This window comes from Phoxinus phoxinus, assembly GCF_949152265.1.
Source record: "Phoxinus phoxinus genome assembly, chromosome: 13".
NCBI classification, from domain to species: Eukaryota; Metazoa; Chordata; class Actinopteri; order Cypriniformes; family Leuciscidae; genus Phoxinus; species Phoxinus phoxinus.
In genome coordinates this window covers 11,215,820-11,235,214 of record NC_136888.1, presented here as the reverse complement: position 1 = coordinate 11,235,214, position 19,395 = coordinate 11,215,820, and the positions used below count along the sequence as shown (strand labels likewise).

The following is a 19,395-nucleotide window of genomic DNA, read 5'->3' as shown; positions in this document are numbered from 1 at the left end:
GAGCCAACATGGCGGACGAAGAGCTACAGTTTCCTGGTTGTTATTGCTTATGAAGGAAGTATGCTGTGAAGCCCTTTAACGAAAGAAATGCGCCCTCATTGGTTTCCACGGTGTTTACGGAGCGAGAGCCAATCATATGTGCCCGCTGATCCAGGTGATATCCCTCCTACCAGTATCTCCGGAGTAGGTTTATTTTGGTTTACCCCCCGCTCCTGTGCCGCCGCCATTAAAGTATTGGTAACATCGGCAACAGATATGGGAATTCCGGTGTTGAAAACCCTTTAAAACCCACTTTGATCCGAAGATCGCGGTGGTGTTTGGGGTTTCAGAGGAAGGGAGAGGAATAACATGGGTGTTCGGACGTAGAATCGCTCTGCTGTCGCGGTAGATTGTCGGTGGTGCTGATCTGGATTTGGACCCGATCGGATTGGGTTTCGGTAGGACAGTCGTTCGGTTTGCAGAAGGGCGAACTCGGGAACGGCAGTGTTTGCAAACTGAAGTGTGGAGTGCAAAGACAGGTAACGTTACGGGCCTTTATATTTCTGTGGGAGGGGGGAAATCACAGTAACAGTGCAACAGGGCAAATTCATGCATGTTATTTTTTTAGTTTCCTAATGCTCGGGAGTCGGGTAGCTATAATTTACAGAAATATGTATTTATTTATTTATTTTATGGGGATTTATTTTTAAGGAAGTGAAAATGTCAACGGACAGTAAAGCCTACAGTCTGAGTAGAAGTCAGCTGTATGTGTTTATTTACAGTGCCGATACCAACACTTGAGCTTTTTTTATGGTGTTGTTGTAGTTCGGGTAGAATCGACACCTCGGTGTGGAATTCCGAAGCGAGCCGAGAGTGTTTACAATGCATCCGCGCGGAGTTTCTACTGATACATTTGAGCTGTATACATTTGAACTTGAAACATTATAGTGGCGGAAATGCTTCTTACATTACATTTACATCACCCGTTATAGAAAAAAAAATCCTCTCACCGTTATAGATAGATTTCCTGTCGTGTAACAGTAACAACAAGAGGGATGTGATATATGCCTATTCTAGACAGCATTTGTACGGTGTCAGTATTACGTCTAACGTTAGTATTTTGACAGCTCACTATCCAGTCTGACAGATTCTGACCCTTCCAAAACATTGAACCTACAGGCTACAACCAATAGGCCTGTTGTTGTGAACTTTTAAATGTTTGTTGTTGAACAAATGTGGGGCATGAAAAGTAGAGCTAGATGTAGCCTAATATAAAAGTGGCATTTGCCATAGAGTTGTTGTATGATAATAATATCATGTTTTTATGGATGTGCCATGATAATAACCTGGTTTACTTTGACTTCCATGTCAATTCTGTGGCACAGTAACGTTACCGGTCAAAAGTTTGGAAATATTACTATATTTAATGTTTTTGAAAGAGTTCTCTTGTGCTCATCAAGCCTGCATTTATTTGATAAAAATACAGAAAAAAAACTGTAATAGTGTGAAATATTGTAATGGTTTTCATTTTAAAATACTTAAAAATATAATTTATTTCTGTGATGCAAAGCTTAATTTTCAGCATCTTTACTCCAGTCTTTAGTGTCACATGATCTTTCAGAAATCATTCTAATATTCTGATTTATTATCTTTGTTGGAAACTTTGTTTTTATAACCGTATGAATAACAAGTTAAAAAAGAACAGCATTTATTTAAAAAAAATTTTTAGCAAGGATATGTTAAATTGATCTAAAGTGATAGTAAAGATTTCTATTTTAAATAAATGTTGTTCTATTTTAACTTTTTATTCATCAATGAATTCGGAAAAAAAAGTATAAAAAAATATTTATGCAGAAAAACTGTGTCCAATATTGATAATAAATCAACATATTAGAATGATTTCTGAAGGATCATGTGACACTGAAGACTGGAGTTCGGTAATAATGCTAAAAAAATTCAGCTTTGCATCACAGTAATAAATTAAATTTTTAAAGTATATTAAAATAGAAAACCATTATTTTAAATTGTAATAATATTTAACAATATAAAAAAAAAATTCTGTATTTTTGATCAAATAAATTCAGGCTTGATGAGCATAAGATACTTCTTTCAAAAACATTAAAAATAGTAGGCCTAATGTTTCCAAACTTTCGACCGGTACTGTATATGTGAATTATTCAGTACCACACTATTGCCATCTTCATAACATCACTGTACCATGTTACCACCATAGGACACATTTGTCAGGGAAATCTAGGTCATCGTGAAAAAAAAGTCCCTTTTTTTAAGCAAATGTTAATAACCAAAATCTAGTCCACTAACCAAATGAGAGTGTAGGAATGTAGGTCAAAGGATGTGACCGGTTGCCCCAGTGAGCTGGATTCATCTCTGTCGTATTCCACCTGTTTGGACTGTCAGGAATAATCCAGAGTCCTGAACAACTTTCCGGTCTAAAAAGCCTTTCATAATAAATGTATTGTGCTAGTTTTTATTACAGAAGCAAATGGAAAGATTAAGGTCGCTCACATAGAGGGAGACACGTGTGATTGAAAAGACAAAAGACAGACAGATTTGTGTCTGTTACTATATAAAGAGACATGGAGAAAAGCACAGAATGTACATACTGTCATCTTGATTTATGCGGATATACATGATTTAAATCAAGTGCATGGTAGCTTACAATAGTCGGCTAATTTTAGGACAAATGCAAAAAGTTACTGCATGGTAACATCTTTACCTACTTTTTATCTACAAACATTTAAGACAACATTGAAACCCTGGGATTTATGATTTTGACATTTATAATAAAGTAAAGTTAAATGTCGAAGTTATTTTTTAGGTCACTAATCAAATGTAATCAAATTTGTGACATCGACCATGTAACTCATCTGTTCAAAAGGTCCATTGGAGCACAAGATGCTCTTGGAACATTCTCAAATCAGGCTTTTTATTCTAAACTTGTGGATTAATTCAAATGATATCAAAAGTGGAGAACCAGTGGGACAAACCAAATAGTAGGCTATTCTAACTAAAGTTTGGGGCCGGTACGTTTTTAAATAAAATCTCACCAAGGCTGCATTTATTTTAAAAGTATAGTAAAAAAAATAAAAGGTGAAATAATATTACAATTTAAAATTTTCTATTTAAATATATTTTAAAATGTAATTTATTCCTGCAATGACAAAGCTGAATTTCCTCCAGTCTTCAGTGTCACATGATCCTTCAGAAATCATTCTCATATGCTTATTTGCTCCTCAAGAACCATTTTGTATTATTATCATCAGCTCTGGAAACAGTTGTGCTGCTTAATATTTTGAATATAGAATTGGAAGATAATTTTTTATGTAACAAAGTAAAAGTATTCACTGTTACATTGATCAATTTAATGCATCCTTGCTATAAAAAAAAAAATTAATTCCTTAAAAAATATTTGCTGACATAAAATATATATATATATTGCTGTTGTTGTTGTTGATAAAAGACTTATGCTGATAATATAAAATTTAGAATAATTTCACTCATGATCTTGGATCTTTTTGGAGCCCAATCAAATATTTTCCTATTATAGTTGATCAGATCATTATCATAGTTCCTTTCCCAGCCAGAACTAAACTTTGCCTGTCTGTGATTATTGCAGGAGAAGCTGGAGGCGCTGTGACTGTGAGCGAGTGAAAGCAGGTGAAGAACGGAGGACCGGCGGGCGGAGGGGAGGGAGGGGGGGCGATCAGCTGGTTTGACCGGCGCGAGCGAGGATGACAGATTTTGGCTTGAAGTGGAGCTGCGAGTACTGCACCTACGAGAACTGGCCGTCCGCCATCAAATGCACCATGTGTCGGGCCCAAAGGCACAACGCGCCCATCATCACCGAGGAACCCTTCAAGAGCAGCTCCAGCCTGGACCCCCAGCTCTGCACCACCCAGGGGGGCTCCACACTGCTCATCTGCCCCGACTCCAGTGCACGACCCCGGGTACGGATCGCCGATGAGCTTCCCGAGACCAGCAGCAAATGGTCCTGCCGCATGTGCACCTACCTGAACTGGCCTCGCGCCATCCGCTGCACACAGTGTCTCAGTCAGAGGCAGCAGGGCTCAAAACAGGGTCCGCTCAGTCCGTCGGACGCCCCCCAGACTTCAGACTCGGGCTCCAGATCCTCCCCGGTCACCTCGGACCCCTGCGAGGAGTACAACGACCGGAATCGGCTCAACATGCACGCGCAGCGTTGGCCGTGCTCGGTTTGCACCTACGAGAACTGGCCAAAGAGTCTCAGGTGTGTGGTGTGCGACCACCCTAAACCCAGCAGTACGCCCGAGCCGCCCCAACAGGATTCAGAGGCAGAGAGCGCCACGTCCCCGTCGATAGTAAACGAGCAGGAGCGGGATAACGTAAGGACAGCGGGGGGAGGCGGGGGTCTCCGGGGCAGGCAGAGGAAACTCTCTCCCCCTGTGTGTAAAGGGCAAGCGGAGGTGAAGATCGAGCTGGCGTCGGGAGCGGTGGGCAGCGATAATGAGCAGGAGGCAGACTTTAAAAAACTCAAACAGATCCGGAACAGGATGAGGAGAAGCGACTGGCTCTTCCTGAACGCCTGCGCTGGTGAGAAATGAGCCCCATTAGTGGCAGATACAGTTTCCCCAAAATGTATTTAGCCACATTTTAAAAGTGTCTGAAAGTCATGGCGTTAGATTGAGTGTCTGTATCAGCGCTCAAATGCTGCAGGATCTTTCCTCTTCACTTACTATCTTGCTCAATGTCTATGAATCAGCTGTTGTCTTGGTGATTATTTTTGTTTTTGTTTAGATATGGAAAATTTAATTTTAACATTAATGCATTAGCTGACATGAACTAAAAAGGAGTTGTATATTTTTACAGCATTATTAATCTGTTAGTTAATTTAAATATGATTGTTCATGTTAGTTTGTGCATTAACAGATACAACTTTTGATTTAAAAAAAGTAGTAAATGTTAAAATGAACATCGACTAATATTAAAGAAATAGTTCACTTAAAATGTACAATATTGTCATCATTTACTCACCCTCAAGTTGTTTCAAACCTGTATGAATTTCTTTCTTCTGCTGAACACAAATGAAGATATTTTGAAGAATGTCATTAACCAAACAGTTGATGGACATCATTGACTTCCATAGTAGGAAAAAAATATTGTGGAAGTCAATGATGTCCATCAACTGTTTGGTTACTGACATTCTTCAAAATATCTTCATTTGTGTTCAGCAGAAGAAAGAAATTCATACAGGTTTGAAACAACTTGAGGTTAAATAAATAACTACAAAATGTTTCTTTTTAATTGAACTATTCCTTTAACTAATGCTCTAGTCTAGAAGTATTGTTCATTATTAGTTGATGTTAACTTATGTAGTTTACTAGTGTTAACAAATGAAAGTGTCACCGAATTTTTGAAGTGTGGCTTGCTTAACTGTGATGTGAAGTGGAAATTAAAAGCTGAATCTTTTGATATCAGCTGGTATCAAACCTTTATTTGCATCACTGGTTCAATGCAAACTGACTTGTTCTCTCTCTCGTGGACTCTGCTTTGTCTGTCTGCTCTCTTGCATCAAAGTATGAAATCATTGATCTCTAAAGCGTCATCATTGTCTCCTGGGAAATTCCTATTGCTCCTATAGATCTGATGGGAATTGAACATGAAAGAGTTGTGAAAGCGGAAATCAACTCGCTCATATGTAACGCACACTTTCATCAGGTGTAGTCGAGGGAGATCTGGCCGCTGTGGAGGCGTACAAGTCATCAAGCGGTGATATCGCACGTCAGCTGACCTCAGACGAGGTGCGCATTCTCAACCGCCCGTCTGCGTTTGACGCTGGTTTCACGCTGGTGCATCTGGCCATCCGTTTCCAAAGACAGGACATGCTCGCGGTGCTGCTCACGGAGGTCAGAGTTTTACATGCGTGTGTGGGGGTCAAGTGAGGTCGGAACAGAATTAGTTTTACAAAATGATTTGTTTGTTTGCAAATGTATTCCAGGTGTCTCAGCAGACGGCAAAGTGTATACCAGCTCTGGTGTGTCCTGAGTTGACAGAGCAGATCCGCAGAGAGGTGGCGGCAGCACTTCACAGGCGTAAAGGAGAATTCCCCTGTTACTTCTTCACTGACCTCGTCACCTTCACGTTACCAGCAGGTGATCACTCACAAACCTCCCGCCCTGGGATCTCACGCTTTCAGACCACATGGGTCTCAGAGACCTTTTTATAGGTGGCCGATTTTAACTTTTACACTAAATAACACTTACAATGATTCTTGCTACCAAAAATATCACAATTTTATTGTGCACTATGAATGGATTTAACAGACTAAGTTAAATAAATTGATGTATGATGAAATTATTAAATTAATCATAGAATGCTGTAGTAAATAAAAGTATAATGAAATATAAGTATAAAAATGCGCTTTTCAAAATGGCCAAGAGTGTTCAAAGGGAAATTCTGTCATCATTTACTCACCCTCAAGTTGTTTCAAACCTGTATGAATTTCTTTCTTCTGCTGAACACAAAAGAAGATATTTTGAAGAATGTCGGTAACCAAACATTTGATGGACCCCATTGACTTCCATAGTATTTGTTTTTCCTACTATGGAAGTCAATGGTGTCCTTCAACTGTCTGGTTACCGACATTCTTTAAAATATATTCCCTTGTGTTCAGCTGAAGAAAGAAATTCATAGTTTTGAAACCACTTGAGGGTGTGTAAATGATGATTTTTAAGTGATCTATTGCTATAAGGACATTCTCCTTATATAACATTAGAAAGAATAACGAACATAGTTAAAGATGAAAATGACTCCATTACAATTTACAAGTCATTAATTCCAATACGACTTGAGTAAAAGCCTTAGAGTATCTTATTTTAACAGTACTAATTATTTTACTTGTACTGAATGCACTAGTGCTCAACACCTAAGAGACATGCCGGGGAAAAGCAATAAACGATTGATTTGTGAGGAGAACAATAACATGTTTATTTTCTAAAATCAAAATAAAACTGAACATTCCAATGTTGCAATAAATCAAGGTCGACGGCTTCTTAAACGTCTACAACACTCATTCTCAGTTTAGCTCAAGTGCTCAAAAAGGGCATAAGTAAACCAATACCCTTCAAAAAGGTATCTTCAGTATGATGGATAAATAAAATAATGTTACCTTGACATTATTGAATTTCGTTCAGAGTTGTGCGACAGTCATTCACTGTTTGCAGATACCATGGAAATTAATGAGAAGTCCCGTGAACTGAATCATATCTGTCGCGCAATTGTCCTTGACTTCTCTTATAAAACAAAAATTTTGTTGGTGTAAACTCTAAAAATAAATAAATCAAAATGAATGTTTAAGAGCAAATATATTGAAGATTCATGTTGATTCATTAAATAATAAGCCATTTTCCCCACAAAAGAAGTTTATTCAGCATACTGAAGCCTCTCCTCCATCGACATCCATTAAAAAACGTCCTATGGTCTCCTCCTTATCATAGCTTTAGCAGGCGTTGTGCTGTTATGTTTTAAGCTGTATATATGCGTTATATTATAAGTGGCTTTGGGAAAATGCATCGAGTAATTCCATTACTCATCACAAATATAATGGTGTACAGAGTACATATGCTTATTTAAAAATTTAGTCAAGTAGAGTAAAAGTTGCTATTATCTATCTAATTATATTTACTCAAATTCTTTACACCACTGATTGAAAGGAAAACTATTTAAAAGTATGTTTAAAAGTGGAATAAAAATCCGCAATATGTCCCATTTTACAAACAGTAGGGTTGTAATTTGAATAAGAAATTACATGTATTTTTATTTTTTCAAAGATATTGAAGACCTTCCCCCAAATGTTCAAGAAAAACTGTTCGATGAGGTTTTGGATCGAGATGTGCAAAAGGGTAAAGTGAATTTTTTTTTATTTGCATTTATTTTATACCTTAAAAATGGGCAACAAACAAATAATGGGCAACAAATACAACTTTTGAGTCTAATATGTGTTGCTCAAGAGAAAATCTAGGTCAGTGATTCTCAACTAGTTTTACTTCAGGACCATATCTTGAAATTAAATGATTGTACACTCTGGTCGGCATAACATTGGCCTTGTTTGCAAGTAAACCTCTATTTCATACAATTTAGGTCATATGTTCTTTATCATGCATAATTTTGTTTATATTTATTGAAGATGTAACTCAAGCTGTCCAAGTTGGTGTCTAATTTAACTAGCTTCAAGTTAACAGTGTGCCAAGATATTGTAAAGTTTGGGTGCACAACCTTTTAGACATTAACATCAAAAGATATGGGAAGCTTTTATTTCTATTTCTATTAATCAGCCTATTTGCTGTCCTAATGATCCACAATTATACGGTTAGTTGAATTTTATTTTTTGCATTTAGTATTGTTCCAGATCAGAAAAAGACCTGCATCCTGTTTTTGGGTTGCGACCCACCAGTTGAGAAGAAACTGATCTAGAAAACGCCTTAGCTGGTCTATTTCTGTTGCATCCCTGAAGATCTGCAGGCAGCTAGCAGAAACTAAATCTATCACTGGATGTGCAAAAAAACGGGTTGAGAAAATGATGTATTCTGTGTTCAGAGCTGGAAGAGGAGTCTCCCATCATTAACTGGTCTCTGGAGCTGGGCACACGTCTGGACAGCCGGCTGTATGCTCTGTGGAACCGAACCGCGGGAGATTGCCTTCTGGATTCTGTGTTACAGGCCACATGGGGAATTTACGACAAAGACTCAGTCCTGAGAAAGAGCCTCAACGATAGCTTGCACGACTGCTCTCACTGGTAAGACAGGAACTTAGTAGGCTCAGGCTGGGTTCACATTAAAGGTGCAGTAAACACTGTTGATATTTGAAATCAACACAAACAAACACACCCCTCCCTTCATTTCTCCGCCCCCAAAATGGATGTCTCTTCATCATAGCTGAAGCGAAGTAAAATAATTGGCTTGTTCGACTTGAACCGACACTGCATAGACCGATCGGTTTATGACATCAAAGTACCGCGAGAGCCATTAGAGAGCAGACGGCTCCTTATGTTTTTGAATCACTATCGCGGTACTTTGATGTCACCGATCGGTCTGTGCAGCGCCGGTTCAAGTCGAACAAGCCTAATGTTTCGCCAGAAATTAAGCGAAATTCTCAGTTGTTTTTTCAAATTTCCCTCTTGCTCACTCTCCTCCCCCATCATGAGTGGACACACCCCCTGCTGCTGATTGGCTCACTCTCTCTCCTTCCCATCATGAGTGGACACACCCCCTTCTGCTGATTGGCTCACTCTCCTTCCCATCATGAGTGGACACACCCCCTTCTGCTGATTGGCTCACTCTTTCCTCCCCCATCATGAGTGAACACGCCCCCTACCACTGATTGGCTCACACTCTCTCCTCCCCCATCATGAGTGAACACGCCCCCTACCACTGATTGGCTCACACTCTCTCCTCCCCCATCATGAGTGGAAACGCCCCCTACTGCTGATTGGCTACAAGTGTGTTGTGTTGCTCAGTCCGAACCACTCTCAACAGTGTTTCTCAAAAATCGCTTACTGCACTTTTAACTACCCAGAACACCCCTAGTATTGTTTTGCATGGGCAGCATCATGCATGTTTTCATCAGCAAATCGTGTCATTGTTGTAATCCTTGTTGAATTGCAATGAAGTTTATTCAAATCGGTGTAATTCCATCTGTGGATTTCATCACAGAAATAATGTGTGTGTATTCCAGGTTCTATACGCGCTGGAAAGAGTGGGAATCCTGGTATTCCCAGAGCTTTGGTTTGCATTTCTCTCTGCGGGAGGAGCAGTGGCAGGAGGACTGGGCGTTTATACTATCATTAGCTAGTCAGGTAAACAACCAGATTTACTGCTGCTGATAGATTCGGGGAAACATTAATATTTCACCACCTACGGAGATACCTGCAGTTGACTCGTACAGAAACACACACATACAGACACACATCCCACGCCGAGAGGATGAGGGCTGGATTTTTCCATTAGTTTGTCATTTCCATACAGCTTTTTGGACCGTTTCATTGTGCTTGAAGCCAACGTGAAATCAGAACTCTCACCCTATTTACTTTGGTAATATACATTTGTGGTTTTAATGTGACCGATTCATCAGTGCATGTTATTCTGAAGGAACAGAAAGGTTTTTTTTGTAAGCTTTCATCGAGATGTAAAAACCCACTCCAGCTCTAAACAATTGTTCTTTTTGGCTGCTTTAAATTGATCATTAAATATCCTTTTTCACTGGGAAATATGCCAAATAGTGACAACAAAATGGGTTTGCAAACAGGGATGGACATTTTTCAAAAATATAATAAAAAAAAATGTTTGCTTATTTAAATTAAGTTAAACGAGACATAATTTTTTTGTCTTGTATATATTTGAGATAAATAAAGTTAATATAATATAAAGTTTTTGTCACCATTTCTGAAAAAGCTTATGATTAGGCAACATACACAAGCTTACATTATATTCTTTTAGTTAAAAACCTTAAACAATGTGTGTAAACAAAAAAAATAAAGAACAAAATAAGTTAAGCTCAACCAGAGAGAACGAAAAAAAACATTAAGGCAGCGTGCTCCATTTATCATACAGAATATACAGGGGTTGGACAATAAAACTGAAACACCTGGTTTTAGACAACAATAATGTATTAGTATGGTGAAGGGCCTCCTTTTGCGGCCAAACAGCATCAGTTTGTCTTGAGAATGACTGATAGAAGTTCTTCACAGTGGCCGGAGGGATTTTGAGCCATTCCTCTTCCAGAACAGCGGTCAGGTCACTGTGATGCTGGTGGAGGAAAACGTTTGTCTCGCTCCTCCTAAACACACCAAAGTGCCTCAAAAGTATTTAGATGTGGTGACTGTGCAGGCCATGGGAGATTTTCATGTTCATCAAACCATTCTGTCACAAGTCTTGCTGTGTGTATTGGTGCATCATGCTGATACACGGCACTCCCTTCAGGGTACAATGTTTGAACCATTAGGTTCACATGGTCCTCCTCTAGAATGGTTCAGTAGTCCTTGGCAGTCCATCAAGCACAAAAAGGAATGTCATGATATCGCAGCCCAAACCATCACTGATCCTGTGCTTCATTCTGGGCAGCAACAGTCCGGGTGTTAAACCTCTTTAGTGCTTGATGTGGGAAAGACCGTGAAGGTGGACTCAGAGAACAGTACGTTTCACGTTATCCACAGCCCAAGATTTGCACTATTGAAACCTACATTTGGCATTAGCACAAGTAACAAAAGGTTTGGCTATAGCAGTCCAACCATGAATATTGACACTGGACAGCTGTGGTTTTATGTTTTCTGGATACAATCCGGGTTAGTACCTGGACATCTCTTTCAGCGTCGACAGTCACTCCTGTTGGATGTGGTTCGTTCGTCCGATGTGTAGTATGTCGACATTACCCATGATATCATACTGTAGCTCCCGATACACCACAAAGACGTGCTGTCCTGGGCACAGTGAGCCAGTGAGACACCAACAATTTGTCCTCTTTTATACTCTGATGTCTCCCATTTTGTTGTTTGGATTGCAATATTTTATGTACATCTGTGCTATTGCTCAGCTAATTCAACCCTCACACTCTGCTCTTACTGATGGAATGTAAAATCAGTGAAACCTCCAACACCATATTGGCCAGTGTTTCAGTTTCATTGTCCAACCCAAGGGCGTAGGTTTGATTTTGAGATTGGTGGGGACATCCCCAGAAGCGGAGGAATCAGGAAATTAATAGGATAATGTATTAAGGTTTTTAGTCTATATTGACCTTAACAATACGTTCATTCTGTAATGTTACAGGTAACTAATAAAGACAAGGAGGCAGTTTAACAGGGACTTAACTTTACTCCGTTCATAGTGCAATGCAATAGTGCAATACTGTCTTGTTTAAACATGTCTGTATCTTATAGTTCACCCAAAAATGAAAATAATTTACTCACCCTCAAACTGTTTCAATCCTGTATGAATTTCTTTCTTTCTTCTGAACACAAAAGATGATATTTTGAAGAATGTCGATAACCAGACAGTTGTAGAAGGAAATTCTATGGAAGTCAATGGCTACCATCAACGGTTTGGTTACCGACATTCTCCAAAATATCTTCTTTTTGTGTTCAGCAGACAAAAGAAACTGGTTTGAAACAACTTTGCACACATTCTCTCTCTCTCTTTAAATAAAATAAGTAATACATAAAATCCACAAGACCCAACCGGACAACAGTGGTTATATATATAAAATATATTACATTTTTGATTGAAATTATTGCTAGGGACAAATCAGTGTCACTGGATATTGGTAGGGACACGTCCCTAGCGTCCCTACTAAATTCTCCGCCCCTGCCCCTGTATATATACACTTGAGTCAGCATATTGACACCCTGTCTTAAGATGAAACTTAATGAAATGCCGTAAGATAATTTTGCTATTAGATAAGTTTTCTGTACAGCTGCGCTTACCTGTAGTCGTGAATGCAGTGATGGACAGGCTGTCTTTTCTCATTTAACTGGTCAATAACGATGATTCTGTGTTTGGATTTCATGTGATTTCTCATTGTGGTGGTGATTATTATAACTCAGTTTCACCCAACAATGTTTGCACACGACATGTTGATTCGTTTCAACATGTCGATAATTTAAGATAATTAATTAATTTTTTAGTAAGATAATTTAGTCAAATAATTCCAAACTTCGCTACAACTAGAGGCAGACGACAACATTTTGTGATCAAATACAATCTTGTTTCCACACTCCACATCGCCACTCAATGCACTTACTTATAACTGTGAGTTTTAGTTTGCATGCTTAGGATTTATCATGGACTTACTGCATTTACGGCCAGCAAAGCAACATGTAGCAAAATTCGAATAGTATTTAAATTTTTCTAATAATTATTACAAATGGAATATTCGACTATTCGTGCACACCCCTATTTGCAAATGGCGTTTCCCTAGTAAAGCAAATAAGTTGTTTTCCCATTTTATTGTTGTTACAGTTTTTCCTCTGTCTTGTTTGCAGCCGGGTGCGAGTTTAGAGCAGACGCACGTGTTTGTTTTGGCACACATCCTTCGGAGGCCCATCATAGTGTACGGTGTGAAATATTACAAGAGCTTCAGAGGAGAGACGCTGGGATACACACGCTTTCAGGGTGAGCTGTCTTTAAGCACGTTACACTAGCGTCTAGATATTACGATGTGGTTTGCTCGGTTTTCAATAGCTATTTATTCATATTTATGACCAATATAATTCAACTTTCTGGTTATCAAAGAATCCTGAAAAAAAAAAAAATAATGTTTTCCACAAAAAATATTAAGCAGCACAACTGTTTTCAACATTGATAATAATAAGAAATGTTTCTTGAGCAGCAAATCAGCCAATTAAAATTATTTCTGAAGGATCATGTGACACTGAAGACTGGAGTAATGATGCTGAAAATTCAGATTTGATCACAGAAATAAATTACATATTAAAATATATTAAAATAGAAAACAGTTATTTTAAATTGTAATAAAAAAAATACTGCTTTTTTGATTAAATAAAAGCAGCTTTTGAGGCATTAAAAGACTTTTCAAAAACATGAAGAAATATAACCGACATTGTGTATATATATTTATATATAAAATTAGAGCTGTCAAATCGTTTAATCACAATAAATAGTATCTAACATAAAAGTGTGTGTGTGTTAAACTAATTTAAAAACTCTACATATGGCTGAATCTCATCTAAATAATTGACTTGGTTGATGTGTGGTGTTGTTCTAGTTATAAAGATCCTGTCACTGCACATGTCTAAGGATTATATTAATTGTATCAGTGTTCACAGTAATGATTAGTGTGAGCACATTAGCATTATCCTGTGGGCTGTTTGACTACGCCGGCCAAGAATTGTGTGATTTATTATATCAGCCACTGGCAGGCTGTTATTGCTACTATAATGACAAAACTGCCAGCGGAAACGATCAATATATCTCTGTCAACACTCGGCTGACTTCAAACACAGTGTTTGTGTTTGGGGTCAGTCACACAGAGTTTGTGTAATTACGGTTTGCTTGTAGGTGTGTATCTGCCTCTGTTATGGGAGCAGAGTTTCTGCTGGAAGAGCCCTATCGCCCTGGGTTACACGCGGGGACACTTTTCTGCCTTGGTTGCCATGGAGAACGATGGCTACGATAATCGAGGTGCGGGCGCCAACCTGAACACAGACGATGATGTCACGGTCACTTTCCTGCCGTTGGTTGACAGCGAGCGAAAGCTGTTGCACATCCATTTTCTGTCTGCACAAGAGGTGAGAGCCGCTCTGCTGACATGAAAACACTAGATCATGAATATAAGAGGTGTTATGGCCGGTTTACACTGCGTCAGAATTATTAAGTATTTTTAATTTAGTTTGAAGGCTAGGTTATTTTGTAGCCGTTCATCATGATAATCATTTGATGTTTTTAAAGCCTAAATACAATCGGCAGGTGAGCTGGTTGGATACCTTTATCGGCAGAAAAGTAATCATTGTTATATAGCTCTAATGGTTTGTATATCGTGTTCTGGATTCGCCGTGAGTCACATGTTTGTACCTCGTTCCTCCACCTCAACACTATTGTCAAGTGGCTAACATGGCATAATCAGAAAGAGCTTTATTTGTAGTTACCATAATACAGCGTTTTGTTAAACCGTACAATACATTTTAAAATGTATTTCATGCCATTTAGCAACACAAGTCATCCAGCTTTTATTAATATGATATTCTAATATCGTTCTAGCTTTCTGCAATGTGCAACGAGTGTCTCATAGCAGCCACCGAGCGCACACACAGAGTAACGTTATAACTTTCAACACACTCAAACGTATTATTTGATTTATAAGATTTATTTATCATAATTTTGTGAAACAGTGCTGCTTTACTCCACAATTTTAATTCGTCAAATAAAGTGACCTGTATGAGTAGTAATAGATAAAATAATGTGAATTTAAGCATCATGGGTTATGTATTTTTTCACCACAAATTCCACTGTTAAACACACTATTTTTAAAAAATAAGTTGAAATAATGTGGGATGATGGCTTCAATGGAAGTAAATACCATTGATTAACAACCTCGTAGCTCACAGTTTATAAGTCATTGTTAAAAATCAGTTTCCCTATGGAGAAAATGAATGGCGTTTTTACTTCCGGAGCCTGACTGTTGCCCTCTTATAGACCTTCTGTAGCCCCGCCCCTTTTCAGCGCTGCGCTCGTTGTTTTTTGTCTTCCGGTCTGTATTTTTACTGCGATCTTACGCATTTATGAATGAACAACTCGTTTTATAATCTTCCCGGTCTACTGACATTTGTTAAGACATCTGCTTTTTTAAACGTTACAATCCTTATGATAACTTTCGTTAACTTTCCATTAAGTAAATTCCACTTCAAAAGTGAATTATTCATGGACAGCAATGCCATAGAGATATACAGAGCGACCGCAAAAACGGAAGTTCAAAGACAATATTCTAAAGATGGCGGCGCCCTTGTTTCTCTGGCATAAGGTCTATAGAGTGGTGCAGGTATGATGTCACTTTGTAGGCCAATCGGCAGTTAGTATCACGCTGGTTCCCTCGACAAAAACCCAATAGGATTGTTCCATAGGCTTTAGGATTATAAAACAAGTTCTGTGATCAACACAATGATACTTACATGTTGTTTCCGTCAAGATCATTTCACAGATGAACACAACTTTTATGAAGTTTGAAGCCTAAATGCAGTCGCCAGAAGTAAAAAGCTAAAGCTATGCTATAAATGACCTACACCACGGTCCCATGACTTCAACGTCACCATCAATAAGCTTCCGACATCTCTTTCAGTTTTTATCTAAAACATTTTCCCAGAAAGTTTGAGTTGGACTAGTTTATAAGAACAGTTATAACCAGTTTACCTGTTCGGCGTGGTGACGTTTAATCTCCTTGACAGCCTCTGTAGTCCCATTAACAAAACATGTAAATATCATAAACTTTAGTTGATCACAGAGCTTGTTTTTAGCGATAATCCAAAAGCCTATGGAAAAATACTAATGGGTTTTTGACGCGGAAACCAGCGTGATGCTAACTGCCGGTTGGCCTACAAAGTGACATCATACCTGCACCACTCTATTTGGAACCCGTTTAAAAGCTGCTGCTATACCTTGACAAGCTCTCTGATTGGTTACTGTGTGCGTCCGTCAGATGGGGACAGAGGAGCAGCAGGAGCGCATGTTGAGGCAGTGGATGGACTGCTGCGTGACGGAGGGGGGGGTTTTGGTGGCCATGCAGAAGAGCTCGAGGAGGCGGAACCACCCGCTTGTCACTCAAATGGTCGAGAAGTGGCTGGACGGTTATCGGCAGCTTGCCGCTTGTCCAACTCTTTCTGACGGAGAGGAAGAAGAGGAGGACGAAGACGAGTGAACAAACGAACAGTTGGCATCACTTGACACTACAACACAGCCCTCTTGCGTTCCCCCCACACACTGAAACACACAAACACACACCTTTAGCCCCAGCCGAACGACAAACCCGAGGTTTCCTTTTCGGTTTTTGTCACTAATGCGGCAAATAATTTGGGTTTGGTGCAAAATAAAGGAATGCAATCATGATTGTATTTGTCTTTACAGAGTACGTTCTTTGCTTTCGTTTGTGTTTTGTTTTTAATTTGCCGTTGCAATGCTTGTAGTGATTTAAGGAAAAAGAAGTGGAAGGAAACGGAAAGAAAATTGCTGCAATTTAAGCACCCTTTTTTTTTTTTTATGTCTGGTTCTGTTTGTAACGGAGCCGACGCAGATGTCTACTTTTGTGTAGTGTGACTCTAGACTGAGATTACTAAAACATTATTCACTACACATGTTTAACAAGCGTTATCTATGAATCACATGCACGACTGTCACGATTGCTTTTCTAAATAAAACTGTCGGTTCTCCGTTCCTGAGGAGAACGCAAGTGGACATTTCAACTCGATTTCTAACAGATTTTCTGTATTTATCTGGATAATAGTTTGTGAGCCATAGAAATGAATGCTTTTCCACTCACATCTTGTCGCCCCATCTTTGAACTGCACTGCAAACGTGAACGCTGCAAGGAAAGAAGAGGCATGTTTTCAGTTTACCGTGTCCGTTGGATGAGATTTCATGCCATTTTCCGAAGGAAACATTATTTCAGCTCTTCTTTAAATGTGGTCCGTTCACTCTTTCAGTTGTGTATTTGTGTGTGACGTTTGTCTTCTGTGAAATGTCTGGCCACAGGTTTTCAGTGCACGTTTTTTTCCCACTTGGTTTCCAAACCTTCGTCATCACATTCAAAGACTTGATGTAAACCAAAGTGAACATTCAGAGAGATCTGTGGAGTGTTTTTGCAGTGCTAATATAACCAGTTAACTGGCTTTGTTTTCCCGTTCTCATCTCCTCCTGTATTTGTGTCCAGTCCCTTCTCACATCTTACATGTTTTATTTTCTTTTTTAAATTATGTGATAGTTCTGCTACACTATGGTATATTTGATATATAAGGTGGAGACCAAATTTGGTGATATTGAAGACCTAAGTGTTTTGAATGTCCAACTATGAAACTATTATAAAACTTTGAAACAAAACAAAAAGTGTGATTTTCTACATACAAACAACACTTAACCATAATGAAATATGTGCTCATTGAAGCTATTTGATTTTATTGTTGCATTCCTTTATATACTTGCTGTGTAATGGTTTAGCCTATTTACTTTCACAGTGTGTGCTGAACACTAATCCTGAAAAACCAAAACAGGGTACCAAAGAATTACACGTGAAAGAGTGTTGCTAGAATATATTAAGATGATTGTTTAGGAACATAGAGCCTGTTAAAACAATGCATGTATGCTTCAATAAGTAGTCTCTTTGTTCTGAGTTTCTACCACTTTTTCAGTGGGTGTGCATTTTCAAAAATATTAGCAGGGACAGATTTCAATTTAAATGTGAGGTACCAGTGAAATGTATAGATGTATATCGTTATAGTTGTATAGTGTATGAATATGGACTATATGGCCAAAAATATTTGAATGGGCACAATGGTTAAAAGAGCAATATCTTGCCAGTGAAATTTACATTCACTATAAAAATGTTTTCCATGGTCTGAAAATCATATTTTAAAGCTCTTTAAAATCTTCCATGACTGGGGGGACCCTTAGTTTCAGTGTAAAGGTGGATTCACATTAGCAACATTTTGGTATAGTGATCTCACATCACTATACCTCACGCACCTCTCACACAGAAGTCACTTTCAAAACAAGCAGCTTTCTGTTGTTCAGTGTGGCAAATGTGCATTAAAAACTCAAGCTTGTGTTGAACAACATAAATATACAAATAAATCATTAGCCCAGGTTCTACGAATTTACAGTGAGAAATTTTAAAACCTGGCAACTATTTTTTGAATTACTAACCCTGGGGGAAAGTATAAATTGTGTAAAACCGGAAACCCTGTAAACCAGTGATTCTCAACCACTAGGGGGCCTCCGCAATCTTCCAAAGGGGACTCGAGATGATTTAAAATAATTTAAAACAAGTATTGAAATAAGCTATAAAAAATGATATAACATCATTTTTATTAATATCTTTCACATCTACTGCAGTCAGATTCACTCGTGTTCGCTCTGAAGGAATCACTCAACATGGCTGGGCACTTGAATGACACATCAAGGATGATAAGACTAAGAACTGGTTAAGTTTATAACTTGCCCCATTCAAGTCAATAGGGTGTAAATTTTAAAAAGAGGATAACAGTGTAGGCAACACCGATTTTTGTCGTTGTTCTCTGTATTGACAGCACTCCAAATTTACTAAAAATTTAGCTCAATGTTAAAATTGACCGGAGTTCTCCTTTAATCCTTATAAAGTAAATCACAAACGACCCCGGATAATATGGGGTCTTAGAGTCAATAATGTTGAGAACCACTGCTGTAAACATTTAAATGGTAGCTGTAACGACTGGCATATTGAAGCCAACAGGTTAAGTACAAAACATGACGACTACGTATTATAGTGCATATATTTAGCCAAATGCTAGAGTCAATTTAACAAGTTGTGGTCATTGAATGGCTTTCCTGAAGTAAATGTAACGTTGCGTGACATTGTTTACAAGCTGTTTTAGTGATGTCGTTTCAAGTTATTACATAACACCTGATGCAAGTTTTACTGTATCTTTCAACACATTCTGATGTTCATTCATATTTATTTCAAACTATTGTAGTAAGGGGTTAGGGTTAGTCGTGGCCTAATGGTTAGTCAGACTGGTAACCCTAAGGTTGCAGGTTCAATTTTTAATACCAACAGGAAATGACTGAGGTGCATCACCACTGCTCCGTGTGTGTGTGTGTGTGTAATACTCACTGCTCCTAATGTGTATGCACTAACTTGGATGGGTTAAATGCAGAGGACATATTCCGAGAA

General features: G+C 38.6%; 1 protein-coding gene across 1 annotated transcript; it reads left to right on the top strand.

The window, feature by feature from the left end:
- Nucleotides 1-17,622, top strand: zranb1b (zinc finger, RAN-binding domain containing 1b). Its single transcript, XM_079633731.1, has 10 exons — nt 1-518; nt 3,617-4,569; nt 5,695-5,882; nt 5,975-6,128; nt 7,806-7,877; nt 8,572-8,770; nt 9,709-9,829; nt 13,007-13,136; nt 14,043-14,272; nt 16,174-17,622. Exons 2-10 carry the CDS (start codon nt 3,732-3,734, stop codon nt 16,390-16,392), a joined length of 2,151 nt encoding a protein of 716 aa, XP_079489857.1. The 5' UTR covers nt 1-518; nt 3,617-3,731; the 3' UTR covers nt 16,393-17,622.
- The last annotated feature ends 1,773 nt before the right edge of the window (nt 17,623-19,395 follow it).

Bases quoted from the DNA above. Each gene is read 5' to 3' on its own strand.
- zranb1b (XM_079633731.1), top strand. From the start codon at position 3,732: ATGACAGATTTTGGCTTGAAGTGGAGCTGCGAGTACTGCACCTACGAG. The intron at 5,883-5,974 runs GTCAGAGTTTTA...AATGTATTCCAG, and splicing joins TCGCGGTGCTGCTCACGGAG to GTGTCTCAGCAGACGGCAAA. The intron at 13,137-14,042 runs GTGAGCTGTCTT...GTTTGCTTGTAG, and splicing joins GGGATACACACGCTTTCAGG to GTGTGTATCTGCCTCTGTTA.